Raw genomic sequence first — 16,129 nt, 5'->3', positions numbered from 1 at the left:
ATAAGGTTAACAGCTGATTTCTCAGCAGAAACTCTGTAAGCCAGAAGGGAGTGGCATGATATGTTTAAAGTGATGAAAGGGAAGAACCTACAACCAAGATTACTCTACCCAGCAAGGATCTCATTCAGATTCAACGGAGAAATCAAAAGCTTTACAGACAAGCAAAAGCTGAGAGAGTTCAGCACCACCAAACCAGCTCTACAACAAATGCTAAAGGAACTTCTCTAAGTGGGAAACACAAGAGAAGAAAAGGACCTACAAAAACAAACCCAAAACAATTAAGAAAATGGTAATAGGAACATACATATCGATAATTACATTAAAAGTGAATGGATTAAATGTGCCAACCAAAAGACACAGGCTCGCTGAATGGATACAAAAACAAGACCCATATATATGCTGTCTACAAGAAACCTACTTCAGACCTAGGGACACATACAGACTGAAAGTGAGGGGGTGGAAAAAGATATTCCATGCAAATGGAAATCAAAAGAAAGCTGGAGTAGCAATACTCATATCAGATAAAATAGACTTTAAAATAAAGAATGTTAAATAAAGAGACAAGGAAGGACACTACATAATGATGAAGGGATCAATCCAAGAAGAAGATATAACAATTATAAATATATATGCATCCAACATAGGAGCACCTCAATATCTAAGGCAACTGCTAACAGCTATAAAAGAGGAAATCAACAGTAACACAATAATAGTGGGGGACTTTAACACTTCACTTACACCAGTGGACAGATTATCCAAACAGAAAATTAATAAGGAAACACAAGCTTTAAATGACACAATAGACCAGATAGATTTAATTGGTATTTATAGGACACTCCATCCAAAAACAGATTACACTTTCTTCTCAAGTGTGCAAGGAACATTCTCCAGGATAGATCACATCTTGGGTCACAAATTAAGCCTCAGTAAATTTAAGAAAATTGAAATCATATCAAGCATCTTTTCTGACCACAATGCTATGAGATTAGAAATCAATTATAGAGAAAAAAACCTAAAAAACACAGACACATGGAGGTTAAACAATATGTTACTAAATAACCAAGAGATCACTGAAGAAATCAAAGAGGAAATTAAAAAATAACCTTGAGACAAATGACAACGAAAACACGATGATCCAAAACCTATGAGATGAAGAGGGAAGTTTATAGCAATACAAGCCTACCTCAAGAAACAAGAAAAATGTCAAATAAACAATCTAACCTTACACCTAAAGGAACTAGAGAAAGAAGAACAAACAAAACCCAAAGTTAGTAGAAGAAAAGAAATCATAAAGATCAGAGCAGAAATAAATGAAATAGAAACAAAGAAAACAATAGTAAAGATCAATAAAACTAAAAGCTGGTTCTTTGAGAAGATAAACAACAAAATTGATAAACCATTAGCCAGACTCATCAAGAAAAACAGGGAGAGGACTCAAATCAATAAAATCAGAAATGAAAAAGGAGAAGTTACAACAGACGCCACAGAAATACAAAGCATCCTAAGAGACTACTACAAGCAACTGTATGCCAATAAAATGGACAACCTGGAAGAAATGGACAAAGTCTTAGAAAGGTATGAGCTTCCAAGACTGAACCAGAAAGAAACAGAAAATATGAACAGACAAATCACAAGTGATGAAATTGAAACTGTGATTAAAAATCTTCCAACAAACAAAAGTCCAGGACCAGATGGCTTCACAGGTGAATTCTACCAAACATTTAGAGAAGAGCTAACACCTATCCTTCTCAAGCTCTTCCAAAAAATTGCAGAGGAAGGAACACTCCCAAACTCATTCTATGAGGCCACCATCACCCTGATACCAAAACCAGACAAAGATACTACAAAAAAAGAAAATTACAGACCAGTATCACTGATGAATATAGATGCAAAATTCCTCAACAAAATACTAGCAAACAGAATCCAACAACACATTAAAAGGATCATATACCATAATCAAGTGGGATTTATCCCAGGGATGCAAAATATTTATATTGTGTATCAATATACACAAATCAATCAGTGTGATACACCATATTAACAAATTGGGAGCAGGGAGAAGTTCACTCACATCAGCTGATCCTAACTGACAACAGGAGAGGAGGAACCCCAGGAGGCAGTGAAGGAGGAGGGGGATGGAAATGGAGATGAGGATAGATCCACTGGTGCCCTGAGGAACAGCCCACACCTCCACTGGGGCCCCGGGATCCCCTGACGCTTCCTCGCCACAGCAGAGCTGCTTCTTGGTAGGGTTCTCGGGATGCTGCGGTCGGGGAGGGAAGGGCATAGCCCTGCACCGGACGAGTGATAGCCCTGGAGCTCCCTCTGCCCCCGGGAAGGAAGGGGGGGGGGCGGGGGCGGTGGGGGTGGTATAAACAATGGATGCGGCTCTGGCCTCTGCCAGCGTGGGGGGGATTTGGGGTGCCCTTCTTTGTTCTTAGACCTTGCTGCTGCCCCTCGGGTTGTGGTGGTGTTGTCCGGAAAGAAGGAAGGGTGAGGAATCCCCGGCTGGAGAGAGGCGTCGAGGTATCCTCTGAAATACTGACTTAAGCTGGATAATATTGAAAAGTTCCTGACCACTCTCTTTCATTACCAAAACCTTGTGTCTGAGGCCCCATGCATGCGCCCACCTCAGTGAACCCATCAGATCTCTCTCAGATAGCCATAACAGACCCTCTCAAGTTAATTTTAACCATATATTTGCCTGCACTTTATGGAGGATGAAACTATCAAGCCAAGTCAACATTGCTGCTGATCCAGGAGGCTTGGCAGCAGAAAATTAAACATCCGAACGTTTGTAAATGTGTGAAGAATTCTGATAGGACATCGAATGTTTTTTTAAAAACATTTTTTTAAGGGTGTTCAGAACCCTGTGGAGGCTGTGCTCAGTCTTCAGACTCAACGCCTTTGTCTTCACTTCTGGGGAAAGCCCAGGTACCGTTATATTGTAGATGCTTTCCTTCTCAGTCTGAATATGAGTGCGCAGACTTCCCCAGCAGAGAAGGGCCTGAACCCTGGGCTGTGGTGCCAGGAGAGTTACACCTGCAGCGGGACTGACGAAGCCGTCTCCAAGTGTGATGAGTGCTGCAGCCTGCAGTGTCTCCGCTGCGAGGAGAAGCTCCAGTGGCAGGAGCGCCTGAGAAACCATGAGCGGATCAGACTCAAAGCTGGCCACGTCCCTTACTGTGACCCCTGCAAGGGCCCCAGTGGGCGTTCTCCAGGTATGAAGCAGACAGCAGACGTGAGGTGCCAGACCTGTAAAATCAACTTGTTCCTGGAGTGCCAGAGAGGACTCATTCTGGGGGTAACAAAAGGAGGCAACCTGTTACTGTGTACCATGTGGCTAAGGTACAGGCGTTGCTGGAGGAAGAAGGGATGGATGAGGACACCAAGACGAAGAAGATGACTGAGAAGGTTGTGAGTTTCCTCCTAGTAGATGAGAATGAAGAAATTCAGGTAACGAATGAAGAGGACTTTATTAGGAAATTGGACTGCAAACCCTATCAGCATCTGAAAGTGGTTTCCATTTTTGGAAATACTGGGGATGAGAAGTCTCATACCCTCAACCACACTTTCTTTTGTGGCCGGGAAGTCTTCAAAACCTCCCCTGCCCAGGAGTCCTGCACTGTTGGAGTGTGGGCGGCATATGACCCAGTCCACAAAGTAGCAGTGATAGACACAGAAGGGCTCTTAGGGGCTACAGTGAATATAAGCCAGAGAACACGGGTACTGCTTAAGGTCCTGGCCATTAGGCCTCGTCATCTATCGAACTCATGCAGACCGACTGCACAATGACCTCTTCAAGTTCCTTGGGGACGCCTCAGAAGCTTATCTGAAGCACTTCACCAAGGAGCTCAAGGCTACCACTGCCCGCTGTGGCCTGGATGTCCCCCTGTCCACCCTGGGCCCTGCTGTTATCGTTTTCCACGAGACTGTGCACGCTCAGCTGCTGGGCTCTGATCACCCCTCCGAGGTGCCCGAGAAGCTCATCCAGGACCGGTTCCGGAAGCTGGGCCGCTTCCCTGAAGTCTCCAGTTCTATTCGTTACAAGGGAACGAGGACATACAATCCTCCCACAGACTTTTCTGGTCTTCGGCGTGCTTTGGAGCAACAACTAGAGAATAACACCACCCGTTCTCCCCGGCACCCGGGGATCATCTTCAAAGCTCTGAAGGCCCTCAGCGACCGCTTCAGCGGTGAGATCCCCGATGATGAGATGGCACACAGCTCCCTTTTTCCAGATGAGTACTTCACCTGCTCCGTCCTGTGCCTCAGCTGTGGGGCTGGATGTAAGAACAGCATGAATCACGGGAAAGAAGGAGTACCTCATGAAGCCAAAAGCCACTGCAGATACTCTCACCAGTATGACAACCGGGTTTTTACCTGCAAGGCCTGCTACGAGAGAGGCAATGAAGTCAGCGTGGTGCCCAAGACGGCTGCTTCAACCGACTCCCCCTGGATGGGTCTCGCAAAATATGCCTGGTCTGGGTACGTAATCGAATGTCCCAACTGCAGCGTGGTCTATTGTAGCCGGCAGTACTGGTTTGGGAACCAATATCCTGTGGACACAGTGGTGCAGACAGAGATTGTGCATGTGTGGCCTGGAACTAATGGATTTCAGAAGGACAACAACAATGCTGCCCAGCGCCTCTTGGATGGGATGAACTTCATGGCTCAGTCGGTGTCTGAGCTTAGCCTTGGGCCCACCAAGGTTGTGACATCCTGGCTGACATACCAGATCGCCCCTGCCTACTGGAGGCCCAACTCCCAGATCCTGAGCTGCAACAAGTGTGCTACATCCTTTAAAGATAATGACATCAAGCATCACTGCCGGGCCTGGGGGGAGGGCTTCTGAGACAGCTGTTCACCCATGACCCGGCCAGTGCCGGAGTGGGGCTGGGGCCCTGCACCCATGCGGGTGTGTGACAACTGCTATGAAGCCAGGAATTCTCAGTTAGATGCCACTGAGGCACAGGGTACCTCAGTGAGGGTGGGATGCTGATTGCTTGGAAGGTGGGCAAGTCCGTGCAGGACACTTTGGGAGCCGTGGTGACGGCCAATGACATACCACTAGGTTTGGTGAAGGATGCGGCCAGGCCGGTGTACTGGGTACCAGACCATGAGATCCTGCACTACCACAACTGCCAGAAGGAGTTCAGCGTCAAGCTTTCCAAGTACCACTGCTGGGCCTGCAGACAGGGCTTCTGTGATGAGTGTTCCCATGACCGCCAGGCTGTCCCCTCTCGAGGCTGGGACCATCCTGTCCGAGTCTGCTTTAATGGCAATAAAAAGCCTGGTGACCTTTAATGTCCCCCCACAAAAGTGAAGAATAAAACCCACATGATCATCTCAATAGACGCAGAAAAATCTTCTGACAAAATTCAACACCCATTTATGATAAAAAAAAAACTCTCCAGAAAGTGGGCATAGAGGGAACCTACCTCAACATAATAAAGGCCATATACAACAAACCCACAGCAAACATCATTCTCAGTGGTGAAAAACTGAAAGCATTTTCTCTAAGATCAGGAACAAGACAAGGATGTCCACTCTCGCCACTATTATTCAACATAGTTTTGGAAGTCCTAGCCACAGCAATCAGAGAAGAAAAAGAAATAAAAGGAATACAAATTGGAAAAGAAGAAGTAAAACTGTCACTGTTTGCAGATGACATGATACTATACATAGAGAATCCTACAGATGTCACCAGAAAACTACTAGAGCTAATCAATGAATTTGGTAAAGTTGCAGGATACAAAATTAGTGCACAGAAATCTCTTGCATTCCTACACACTAACAACAAAAGATCAAAAAGAGAAATTAAGGAAACAATTCCATTCATCATCACAACAAATAGAACAAAATATCTAGGAATAAATCTACCTAAGAAGGTAAAAGACCTGCACTCAGAAAATTATAAGACACTGATGAAAGAAATCAAAGATGACGTGAACAGATGGAGAGATATACCATGTTCTTGGATTGGAAGAACCAATATTGTGAAAATGACTATAGTACCCAAAGCAATCTACAGAGTCAATGCAATCCCTATCAAATTACTAATGGCATTTTTTACAGAACTGGAACAAAAAATCTTAAAATTTGTATGGAGACACAAAAGACCCTGAATAGAAGTGCAATCTTGAGGGGAAAAAAATGGAGCTGGAGGAATCAGACTCCCTGACTTCAGACTATACCACAAAGCTACAGTAATCAAGACAATATGGTACTGGCACAAAAACAGAAATATAGATCAATGGAACTGGATAGAAAGCCCAGAGATAAACCCACGCACATATAGTCAACTAATCTATGACAGAAGAGGGAAGGATATACAATGGAGAAAAGACAGTCTCTTCAATAAGTGGTGCTGGGAAAACTGGACAGCTACATGTAAAAGAATGAAATTAGAACACTCCCTAACACCATACACAAAAATAAACTCAAAATGGATTAGAGACCTAAATGTAAGACGAGACACTATAAAACTCTTAGAGGAAAACATAGGAAGAACACTCTATGACATAAATCACAGCAAGATCTTTTTTGATCCACCTCCTAGAGTAATGGAAATAAAAACAAAATTAAATGGGACCTTATGAAACTTAAAAGCTTTTGCAAAGCAAAGGAAACTACAAACAAGACAAAAAGACAACCCTCAGAGTGGGAGAAAATATATGCAAATGAATCAGCGGACAAAGGATTAATCTCCAAAATATATAAACAGCTCGTGCAGCTCAATTTTTATAAAAACAAACAACCCAATCCAAAAATGGGCAGAAGACCTAAATAGACATTTCTCCAAAGAAGACATACAGATGGCCAAGAAGCACATGAAAAGCTGCTCAACATCACTAACCATTAGAGAAATGCAAATCAAAATGACAATGAGGTATCACCTCATACTAGTTAGAATGGGCATCATCAGAAAATCCACAAACAATAAATGCTGGAGAGGGTGTGGAGAAAAGAGAACCCTCTTGCACTGTTGGTGGGAATGTAAATGGATACAGCCACTATGGAGAACAGTATGGAGGTTTCTTAAAAAACTAAAAATAGAACTACCATATGACGCAGCAATCCCACTACTGCGCATATACCCAGAGAAAACCATAATTCAAAAATACACATGCACCCCAATGTTCACTGCAGCACTATTTACAATAGCCAAGACATGGAAGCAACCTAAATGCCCATCGACAGAAGAATGGATAAAGAAGATGTTGTACATATATACAATGGAATATTACTCAGCCAGAAAAAGGAACGAAATCAAGTCATTTGTAGAGGCGTTGATGGATCTAGAGACTGTCATACAGAGTGAAGTAAGTCAGAAAGAGAAAAACAAATACCGTATATTAACGCATATATGTGGAACCTAGAAAAATGGTACAGATGAACCGGTTTGCAAGGCAGAAATAGACACACAGATGTAGAGAACAAACGTATGGACACCAAGGGGGGAAAGTGGCAGGGGGGTGGTTGTGGTGTGATGCATTGGGAGATTGGGATTGACATGTATACACTAATATGTATAAAATGGATAACTAATAAGAAACTGCTGTATAAAAAAATAAATTAAATAAATTTCAAAAATTCAAAAAAATAAGGCTTCCCTGGTGGCGCAGTGGTTGAGAGTCCGCCTGCCGATGCAGGGGACACAGGTTCGTGCCCCGGTCTGGGAAGATCCCACATGCCGCGGAGCGGCTAGGCCCGTGAGCCATGGCCGATGAGCCTGCGCGTCCGGAGCCTGTGCCCCGCAATGGGAGAGGCCACAACAGTGAGAGGCCCGCGTACCACAAAAAAAAAAAAAAAAAAAAAAAAATTCAAAAAAATAATTGGATATAATTATAGACTACTTCATCCAATAACACCAGAATACACATTCTTCTCAAGCTTGCATGAAATATCCTGTATTCATCAAGACAGAAAACATTATGGGCCATAAAACATACCTTAACAAATTCTAAAGAACAGAAATCATGCAATGTCTGCATTCAAACCGCAATGGAATTAAACTAGAAATCAATAACAGAAAGGTAACTGGGAAATCCTCAAATACTTGGAGATTGAACAACTTGCTTCTATGATAACACATGGGTCAAAGAGGAAATCTCAAGAGAAATTTTAAAATATTTTGAACTAAATGAAAATACAACTTATGAAAACTTGTGAGATGCAGTGATAGGAGTGTAAAGAGGGATATTTTGAACAGTATTGAATACATATATTAGGAAAGAAAAGAGATCTAAGATCAATAATCTAAGCTTTGGTGTGACCAAGGTGGTAGAGTAGGAAGGCTCTGAGCTCACCTCCTCCCATTTTGGGTACACCAAAATTACACCTATTTACAAAACAACTATATGAGAACAAGCTGAAGGCTAGCAGAAAAGATTTTCTACAACTAAAGATATAAAGAAGGAGCCACAGGAAGCTGGTAGGAGGGGCAAAGATGCAGTTTAGTCAACACCCACAAACTGGAGGGTAATTACAATTGTGGAGGTTCTCCCCAAGGAGTGAAGGGTCTGAGTCCTACACTGGGCTCCAGCCCAGGGGTCCTGCATAGAGAAGATGAGCCCACAGAAAGTTTTGCTTTGAAAGTCAGTGCGGATTGCATAGGGGAGATCCAGAGGGCTGAAGGAAATACAGACTCTGCTCTTAAAGGGCACAAGCAAAATCTCACAGGCTCCTAGACCCAGGGCAGAGGCATAATTTGAAAGGACCCTGGGTCAGACCCACTTGCTGATCTTAGAGAGTCCTAGAGAGGCAAGAGGCAAATGGGGTCCCCCAGGGCACATAGATACTGATGGCAGCCATTTTGAGGTACTTGTTCTACCACGAGGACACTAGTGCTAGCAAGCACCATTCCGGAGTCCTCCCTCTACCCTATTAGTGCTGGAGGCTTAGCTGCCCATCAGCAGATGGGCACCAGCCCTGTATCCCCCAGGGCCACACAGCCAGCCACCCTGGGACCCAGCCCTGTCCAACAGCAGGCCTTCCAAAACATGTAAAACAGGCCCAGATAGGTTCACTGGTAAATTCTACCAAACACTTAAGGAAGAAATTATACTAATTCTTAACAATCTCTTCTAGAAGACAGAATCAGAGAGCATACAGTCATCCCTTGGTATCCATGGTTCCAGGATCTGCTGCAGATACTAAATCCACGGATGCTCCAGTCCCAGAGCCAGCCCTCAGTACACAAGGTTCCACATCTGTGGATTCAACCAACTGCAGATTGTGTGGTACTGTAGTATTTATTGAAAAAAAAATCCACGTATAAGTGGACTCATGCAATTTAAACCCGTGTTGTTCAAGGATCAACTGTACTTCCAAACTCATTCTATGAGGCTTGCATTACCCTAATGCAAAAACCAGACAAAGACATTACAAGAAAATAAAACTGCAAAAATCCTCAACAAAATATTAGCAAATCCAATCCAATAATTTACAAAAAGGATTATACACCATGACCAAATGAGATTTATTCCAGGCATGCTAGGCTGATTCAACATTTGAAAATAAGTTCGTGTAATCCATCACAACAATGGACTAAAAAAGAAAAATTGGATGCAGAAAAAGCATTTGAATACACTAATATGTATAAAATAGATAACTAATAAGAATCTGCTGTATAAAAAATAAATAAATAAAATTAAATTTAAAAAAAAGAAAAAGCATTTGATAAAATCCAAAACCCTTCATGATAAAAACTCTCAGTAAACTAGGAATAGAGGGGGGACCTTCCTCAACATGATCAAGAGCATCTACCGAAAAACCTACAGTTAGCATCATACTTAATGGTGAGAAAAACTAAGTTTTCCTACTAAGATCAGGTATAAAACAAGGATGCTCCCTCTTGCCATTCTTTTTCAACATTGTACTAGAAGTTCTAGCTAATGCAATAAGACAATTAAAGGAAATAAAAGACATACAGATTGAGAAAGAAGATATAAACCTGTCTTTCTTTGCAGATGACATGATTATCTACGTAGAAAATCTGAAAGAACTGATAAAAATAAACCCTCCTGGAACTAATAAGTGATTATAGCAAGGTTACAGGATAAAATGTTAATATACAAAAGTCTATTGCTTTCCTAGGGACTTCCCTGGTGGTCCAGTGGTTAAGAGGATGCAGGGATCCAATGCAGGGGATGTGGGTTCGATCCCTGGTCGGGGAACTGGGATCCCACATGCCACGGGGCAACTAAGCCCACACGCCGCAACTACTGAGTCCACACGCCACAACTAGTGAGCCCATGTGCTGCAACTACAGAACCCATGTGCTCTGGAGCCCGTGCACCACAACGACAGAGCCCACGTGCTCTGCAGTCCATGTGCCACAACTAGAGAGAAGCCCATGAACCGCAACAAAAGATCCCACATGCTGCAACTAAGACCCGATGCAGACAAAAATAAAATAAATAAATATTTTTTTTAAAAAGTCGATTGCTTTTCTATATACCAGCAATTAACAAGTAGAATTTGAAATGAAAAACACAATACCATTTACATTAGCACCCCAAAAATGAAATACTTAGGTATAAATCTAATGAAATATGTAAGAGATCTATAAGAGAAATCACCAAACTCTGAAGAATGAAATGAAAGGATTCCATGTTCATGGAGAGGAAGAATCAATATCGTCAAGATGTCAGTTCTTCCCTACTTGATCTACAGATTGAATCCAATCCCAAATAAAATCCCAGCAAGTTATTTTGTGGATATCGATAAACTGATTCAAAAGTTTATATGGAGAAACAAAAGACCCAGAATAGCCAATACACTACTGAAGGAGAAGAACAAAGTCTGAGAACTGACACTATCCAACTTCAAGACTTACTATAAAACTACAGTAATCAAGTCAGTGTGGTATTGGCAAAAGAATAAACAAATACATCAATAATAAAATAAAACAGAGAGCACAGAAACAGATCTACATAAATACAGTCAACTGATCTCTGACAGGAGCAAAGGCAATACACTGAAGCAAAGACAGTCTTTTCAACAAATAGTGCTGGAACAAGTAGACATTACATGCAAGAAAATCAGTCTAGACAGAGCTCTTACCCCCTATGTGTTTTGTCCAATACCACCAAACAATTAACTCAGTTCTGACACTATCTACTTAAAGGTAGTGTCAGATCCCACAGCCTAAGGGCTCACTCCTTCCCCACTTTAGATGATAATTGCAAATCCAGGTTATCTGTGCTTCTGACTGACTAGTTATAGAGATTCCCACAACCCTCTCCTCCTGTTTGGTAATTTGCTAGAGCAACTCACAGAACTCAGAAACATTTATTTACATTAACAGTTAATTATAAAAGACACGATAAAAGATACAGATAAAAAAGCCAGATGAAGAGGTATATAGGGGCAAGGTATATGGGAAGGGGTGCCCTCTCCCTGTATCTCCAAATGTTCACCAACCCAGAAGCTCTCTGAATCCTGTCTTTTTGGGTATCCTTGATTAAATCACTGGCCATTGGTGACTGAACTCAAACTCCATCCCCTCCCCTCTCCCAGGAGGTCAGGGGCTAAATTACAACCCTTCAATCACATGGTTGATTACCCCGGCAATCAGACCCCATACTTAGGGGCTTTCCAAAATTTAACACATTAACATAAACTCAGGTGTGGTTGAAAGGGGCTTGTTATGAATATCAAAAGACACATATTGCCCTTATCACTTCGGAAATTCCAAGGGTTTTAGGAGCGCTGTGATAGAAATGGGGATGAATACTAAACATATATTTGTTATTATAAATTTCATCACATACACCCTTCACAAAAATTAACTCAAAATGGATCACAGACCTAAATGTAAAGTGTAAAACTACAAAACTCCTAGAAGATAACATGGGAGAGAACCTAGATAACCTTGAGTATGGTGATGACTTCTTAGATACAACACCAAAGGCATGATCCATGAAAGAAATAAATGATAAGCTGGACTTCATTAAAATTAAAAACCTCTGCCCTGTGCCCAGAAATAAACTCACACAACTGAAACAGGAGGGAAGGGGGCAGGGTACAACCTGTAAAAGAATGACATAGCTATTGGATAAAAAATAAACCGGTTAGAACCAACTAGGTCCAAGATGGAGGAAGATTCCACTTCCAGGGGACCTTGAGCCTAATTATATGTTCATTGTATACATTAGCATAAGCTAAATGACACACCCACCAGCACCATGACAGTTCCAAGGTTAACCATATAAGGTCAAAAAGTGGGCAGTTGCTCAATTCCTGGAAATCCCCACTCCTTCTCCAAAATAGTTGGAGTAATCCTTCCACTTGCTAGCCTATGAAATTACCCATCCCATAAAAACTAACCACCCCATATTTTGGGGTCTCTTGCCTCCTGAGATGGCCCACACTTTGTGTAGTGTGTTTCTCCCAGGGCCATTCTCGCCTTTTGAGATGGACCGTATTCTGTCTATGGAATGTGTATCTCTCTAAATAATTCCATTTCTTACCTATCACTTTCACTGAAAGTCTCTCACTGAATTCTTTCTGCGATGAGACATAAAGAACCTGAGCTTAAGTCCTGGGACCAGGTGTGTGATCGCAATTAAAAGAGAGTGGGTTCAAGTCCCAATTTGGGTTTTGGCTGGGTTCGAGTCCCAATCTGAGGTGTGCAGTTTCACATCTATGGTCAATTAATCTTCAATAAAGGAGGCAAGAATTTACAATGGAGAAAAGTCAGTCTCTTCAGCAAATGGTGTTAAGAAAGCTGGACAGCCGCATGTAAATCAATGAAGTCACAACATACCCTCACACCATACACAAAAATAAATTCAAAAGTGTTTAAGACTTAAATATAAGACATGACACCACAAAACTCCTAGAAGAGAACATAGGCAAAACATTCTCTGACGTGAATCATACCAATGTTTTCTTAGGTCAGTCTCCCAAGGCAATAGAAATAAAAGCAAAAATAAACGGGACCTAATCAAACTCATAAGCTTTTGTACAGCAAAGGAAACCATAAACAAAATGAAAAGACAACCTATGGACTGGGAGAAAGTATTTGCAAATGATGCGACTGACAAGGGCTTAATTTCCAAAATATACAAACAGCTCATACAACTCAATAACAAAAAAACCCAAATAACTCAATCAAAAAGTGGGCAGAAGATCTAAATAGACATTTCTCCAAAGAAGACATATAGATGGCCAACAGGCACATGAAAAGATGCTCAACATTGCTAATTATTAGAGAAATGCAAATCAAAACTACAGTGAGGTATCACCTCACACCGGTCAGAATGCCCATCATTAAAAAGTCTAAAAATAAATGCCGGAGAGGGTGTAGAGAAAAGGGAACCCTCCTACACTGCGGGTGGGAATGTAAATGGGTGCAGCCACTATGGAGAACAGTATGGAGATTCCACAAAAAACTAAAAACAGAGTTGCCATATGATCCAGCAATCCCATTCTTGGGTATAGATCCAAAGAAAACACTAATTCAAAAAGATACATGCACTCTTATGTTCATAGCAGCACTTTTTACAGCAGCCAAACATGGAAGCAACCTAAATGTCCATCAACAGATGAATGGATAAAGAAGATGTCATATATATACATACATACAAACATATATATATATATATTCGTACACACACAATGGAATACTACTCAGCCATAAAAAAGAATGAAATAATGTCATTTGCAGCAACATGGATGGACCTAGAGATTATCATACTAAGTGAAGTAAGTCAGAGAAAGACAAATAGTATATGATATCACTTGTATGTGGAATCTAAAATATGACACAAATGAACTTATTTAGGAAACAGACTCAGAAATAGAAAACAAACTTATGAATACCAAAGGGAAAAGGGGGTAGGGGAGGGATAAATTAGGAGTTTGGGATTAGCAGATACAAACTACTCTATATAAAATAGATAAACAACAAGGTCCTTCTGTATAGCACAGGAAACTATACTCAATATCCTGTAATAAACCATATTGAAAAAGAATGTATACATATGTATAACTGAATCACTTTGCTGTACACCAGAAATTAACACAACATTGTAAATCAACTATACCTCAAATTAAAAACAAAACAAAACAAAAAAAACAACAACTTCTGCTCTGTGTAAGACAATGTCAAGAGAATAAGACAAGCCACAGACTAGGAGAAAATATCTGCAAAAGATAAAAGATGGTTACCCAAAATATAAAAAGATCTCTTAGGGCTTCCCTGGTGGTTCAGTGGTTGAGAGTCCGCCTGCCGATGCAGGGGACACGGGTTCGTGCCCCGGTCCGGGAAGATCCCATATGCCACAGAGTGGCTAGGCCCGTGAGCCATGGCCGCTAAGCCTGCGCGTCCGGAGCCTGTGCTCCACAACGGGAGAGGCCACAACAGTGAGAGGCCCGCGTACCGCAAAAAAAAAAAAAAAAAGATCTCTTAAATTTAACAATAAGAAAACAAACAAATCAATTTAAAATAGGCAAAAGATCTGAACAATTACCTCACCAAAGAAGATATATAGATGACAAATAAGCATATGAAAAGATGCTTCACATCATGTATCATTAGGGAACTGCAAGTTAAAACCATGACAGATACCACTAAACACCTAATAAATGGCCAAAACTGAGAATTGAGAACCCTGACAACACCAAATGCTGGCAAGGATGTGGAGCAACATGAACTCTCATTCACTGCTGGTGGGAATACAAAGGTACAGCCACTTTGGGAAAAAAACTGGTAGTTCCTTAAAACCTAAACATACAGTTCTCTTACCATGTGATCCAGCAGCCATACACCTGTATTTCCCCAAATGAGTTGAAAACTTATGTCCATGCAAAAACCCGCACGCAAGTGTTTACACCCACTTTATTCATAAGTGCCAATACTTGGAAGCAACTGAGAGTAAGTGAATGGATAAACCATGGTCCATCCAAACAATGGAATATTGTTCAGCACTAAGAAGAAAGGAGCTATTAAGCCATGAAAAGACATGGAGGAAACTTAGATGCATTTTACTAAGTGAAAGAAGCCAATCTGAAAAGGGTATATATGTGTGACTTCAACTATATGACATTCTGGAAAAGGCAAAACTGTGGAGACAGTAAAAAGTTCAGAAGGGAGGGCTAAACAGGTGGAGCACAGAGGATTTTTAGGGCAGTGAAGCCATTCTGTATGATACTATAGTGGGGGATACATTTCATTATACATTTGTCAAACCCCACAAAATGTACATATAACACTAAGTGAATCCTAATGTAAACTACAAACTTTGGGTAATAATGATATTATCCAAATAATAATGCAATACCCAGTGCAATAATGCAATAATGATATGTCAGACAAACATATAAACACCTGCCTGCCAGCAAAAGTAACTATCTGACATAGAAACTTGTACATCTCATCTTGGGTTTTGAAGGGGGGAAAACGTATCCCCTGAGAAGTTATAACAAAGGTTTCCTTATGTGGGTTTAGGATTCAAATTCACAGACATGGGCTTCCCTGGTGGCGCAGTCATTGAGAGTCCGCCTGTCGATGCAGGGGACATGGGTTCGTGCCCCGGTCCGGGAAGTTCCCACATGCCGCAGAGTGGCTAGGCCCGTGAGCCATGGCCGCTAAGTCTGCGCGTCCGGAGTCTATGCTCTGCAACGGGAGAGGCCACAACAGTGAGAGGCCCGCGTACAGCAAAAAAAAAAAAAAAAAAAAGGAAAATAATGGTTGACTCTCACTCTTAAACACAAATGCAGAAAGCCTAAATAAAAATAATAGCAAACACCGCCTGCCAACGCAGGGCACACGGGTTCTTGCCCCGGTCCGGGAGGATCCCACATGCCGCGGAGCGGCTGGGCCCGTTAGCCATGGCCACTGAGCCTGCGCGTCCGGAGCCTGTGCTCCGCAACAGGAGAGGCCACAACAGTGAGAGGCCCGCATACTGCAAAAAAAAAAAAAAGCAAACTAACTAAGCAATGTCTAAGAAGAAAATCATCGTGACCAAGTTGGGTTTATCACAAGAATGATGGATCATTTAATATGAGAAAGTGTATCAACTTAATTCACCACATTAATAAATTAAAGGAAATTAAAATGTGACTTATCAGCGCTTCTTATCTATATTGTACAGGAGGTCTTAGCCAGTGCAATAAG

At 41.7% G+C, this 16,129-nt stretch overlaps 2 protein-coding genes across 3 annotated transcripts in view; one reads left to right on the top strand and one right to left on the bottom strand.

Annotated features, from left to right (window-relative positions):
• The window catches only part of BTD (biotinidase), a 50,955-nt gene that overhangs the window by 27,216 nt on the left and 7,610 nt on the right, over positions 1-16,129 (bottom strand). The window lies entirely within an intron of this gene.
• On the top strand, positions 2,975-5,307 carry LOC114890190 (zinc finger FYVE domain-containing protein 1-like). Its single transcript, XM_029213618.1, is given in 5 exon segments — positions 2,975-3,284; positions 3,287-3,749; positions 3,751-4,488; positions 4,531-4,981; positions 4,984-5,307. Coding segments are annotated over 5 exon segments (2,286 nt in total).

This window comes from Monodon monoceros, unplaced genomic scaffold, assembly GCF_005190385.1.
Source record: "Monodon monoceros isolate NGI ecotype Baffin Bay Population unplaced genomic scaffold, NGI_Narwhal_1 Super_Scaffold_11, whole genome shotgun sequence".
NCBI lineage: Eukaryota > Metazoa > Chordata > Mammalia > Artiodactyla > Monodontidae > Monodon > Monodon monoceros.
Note: the sequence above shows the minus strand (reverse complement) of the source record. Positions and strands in the feature narration are given on the sequence as shown.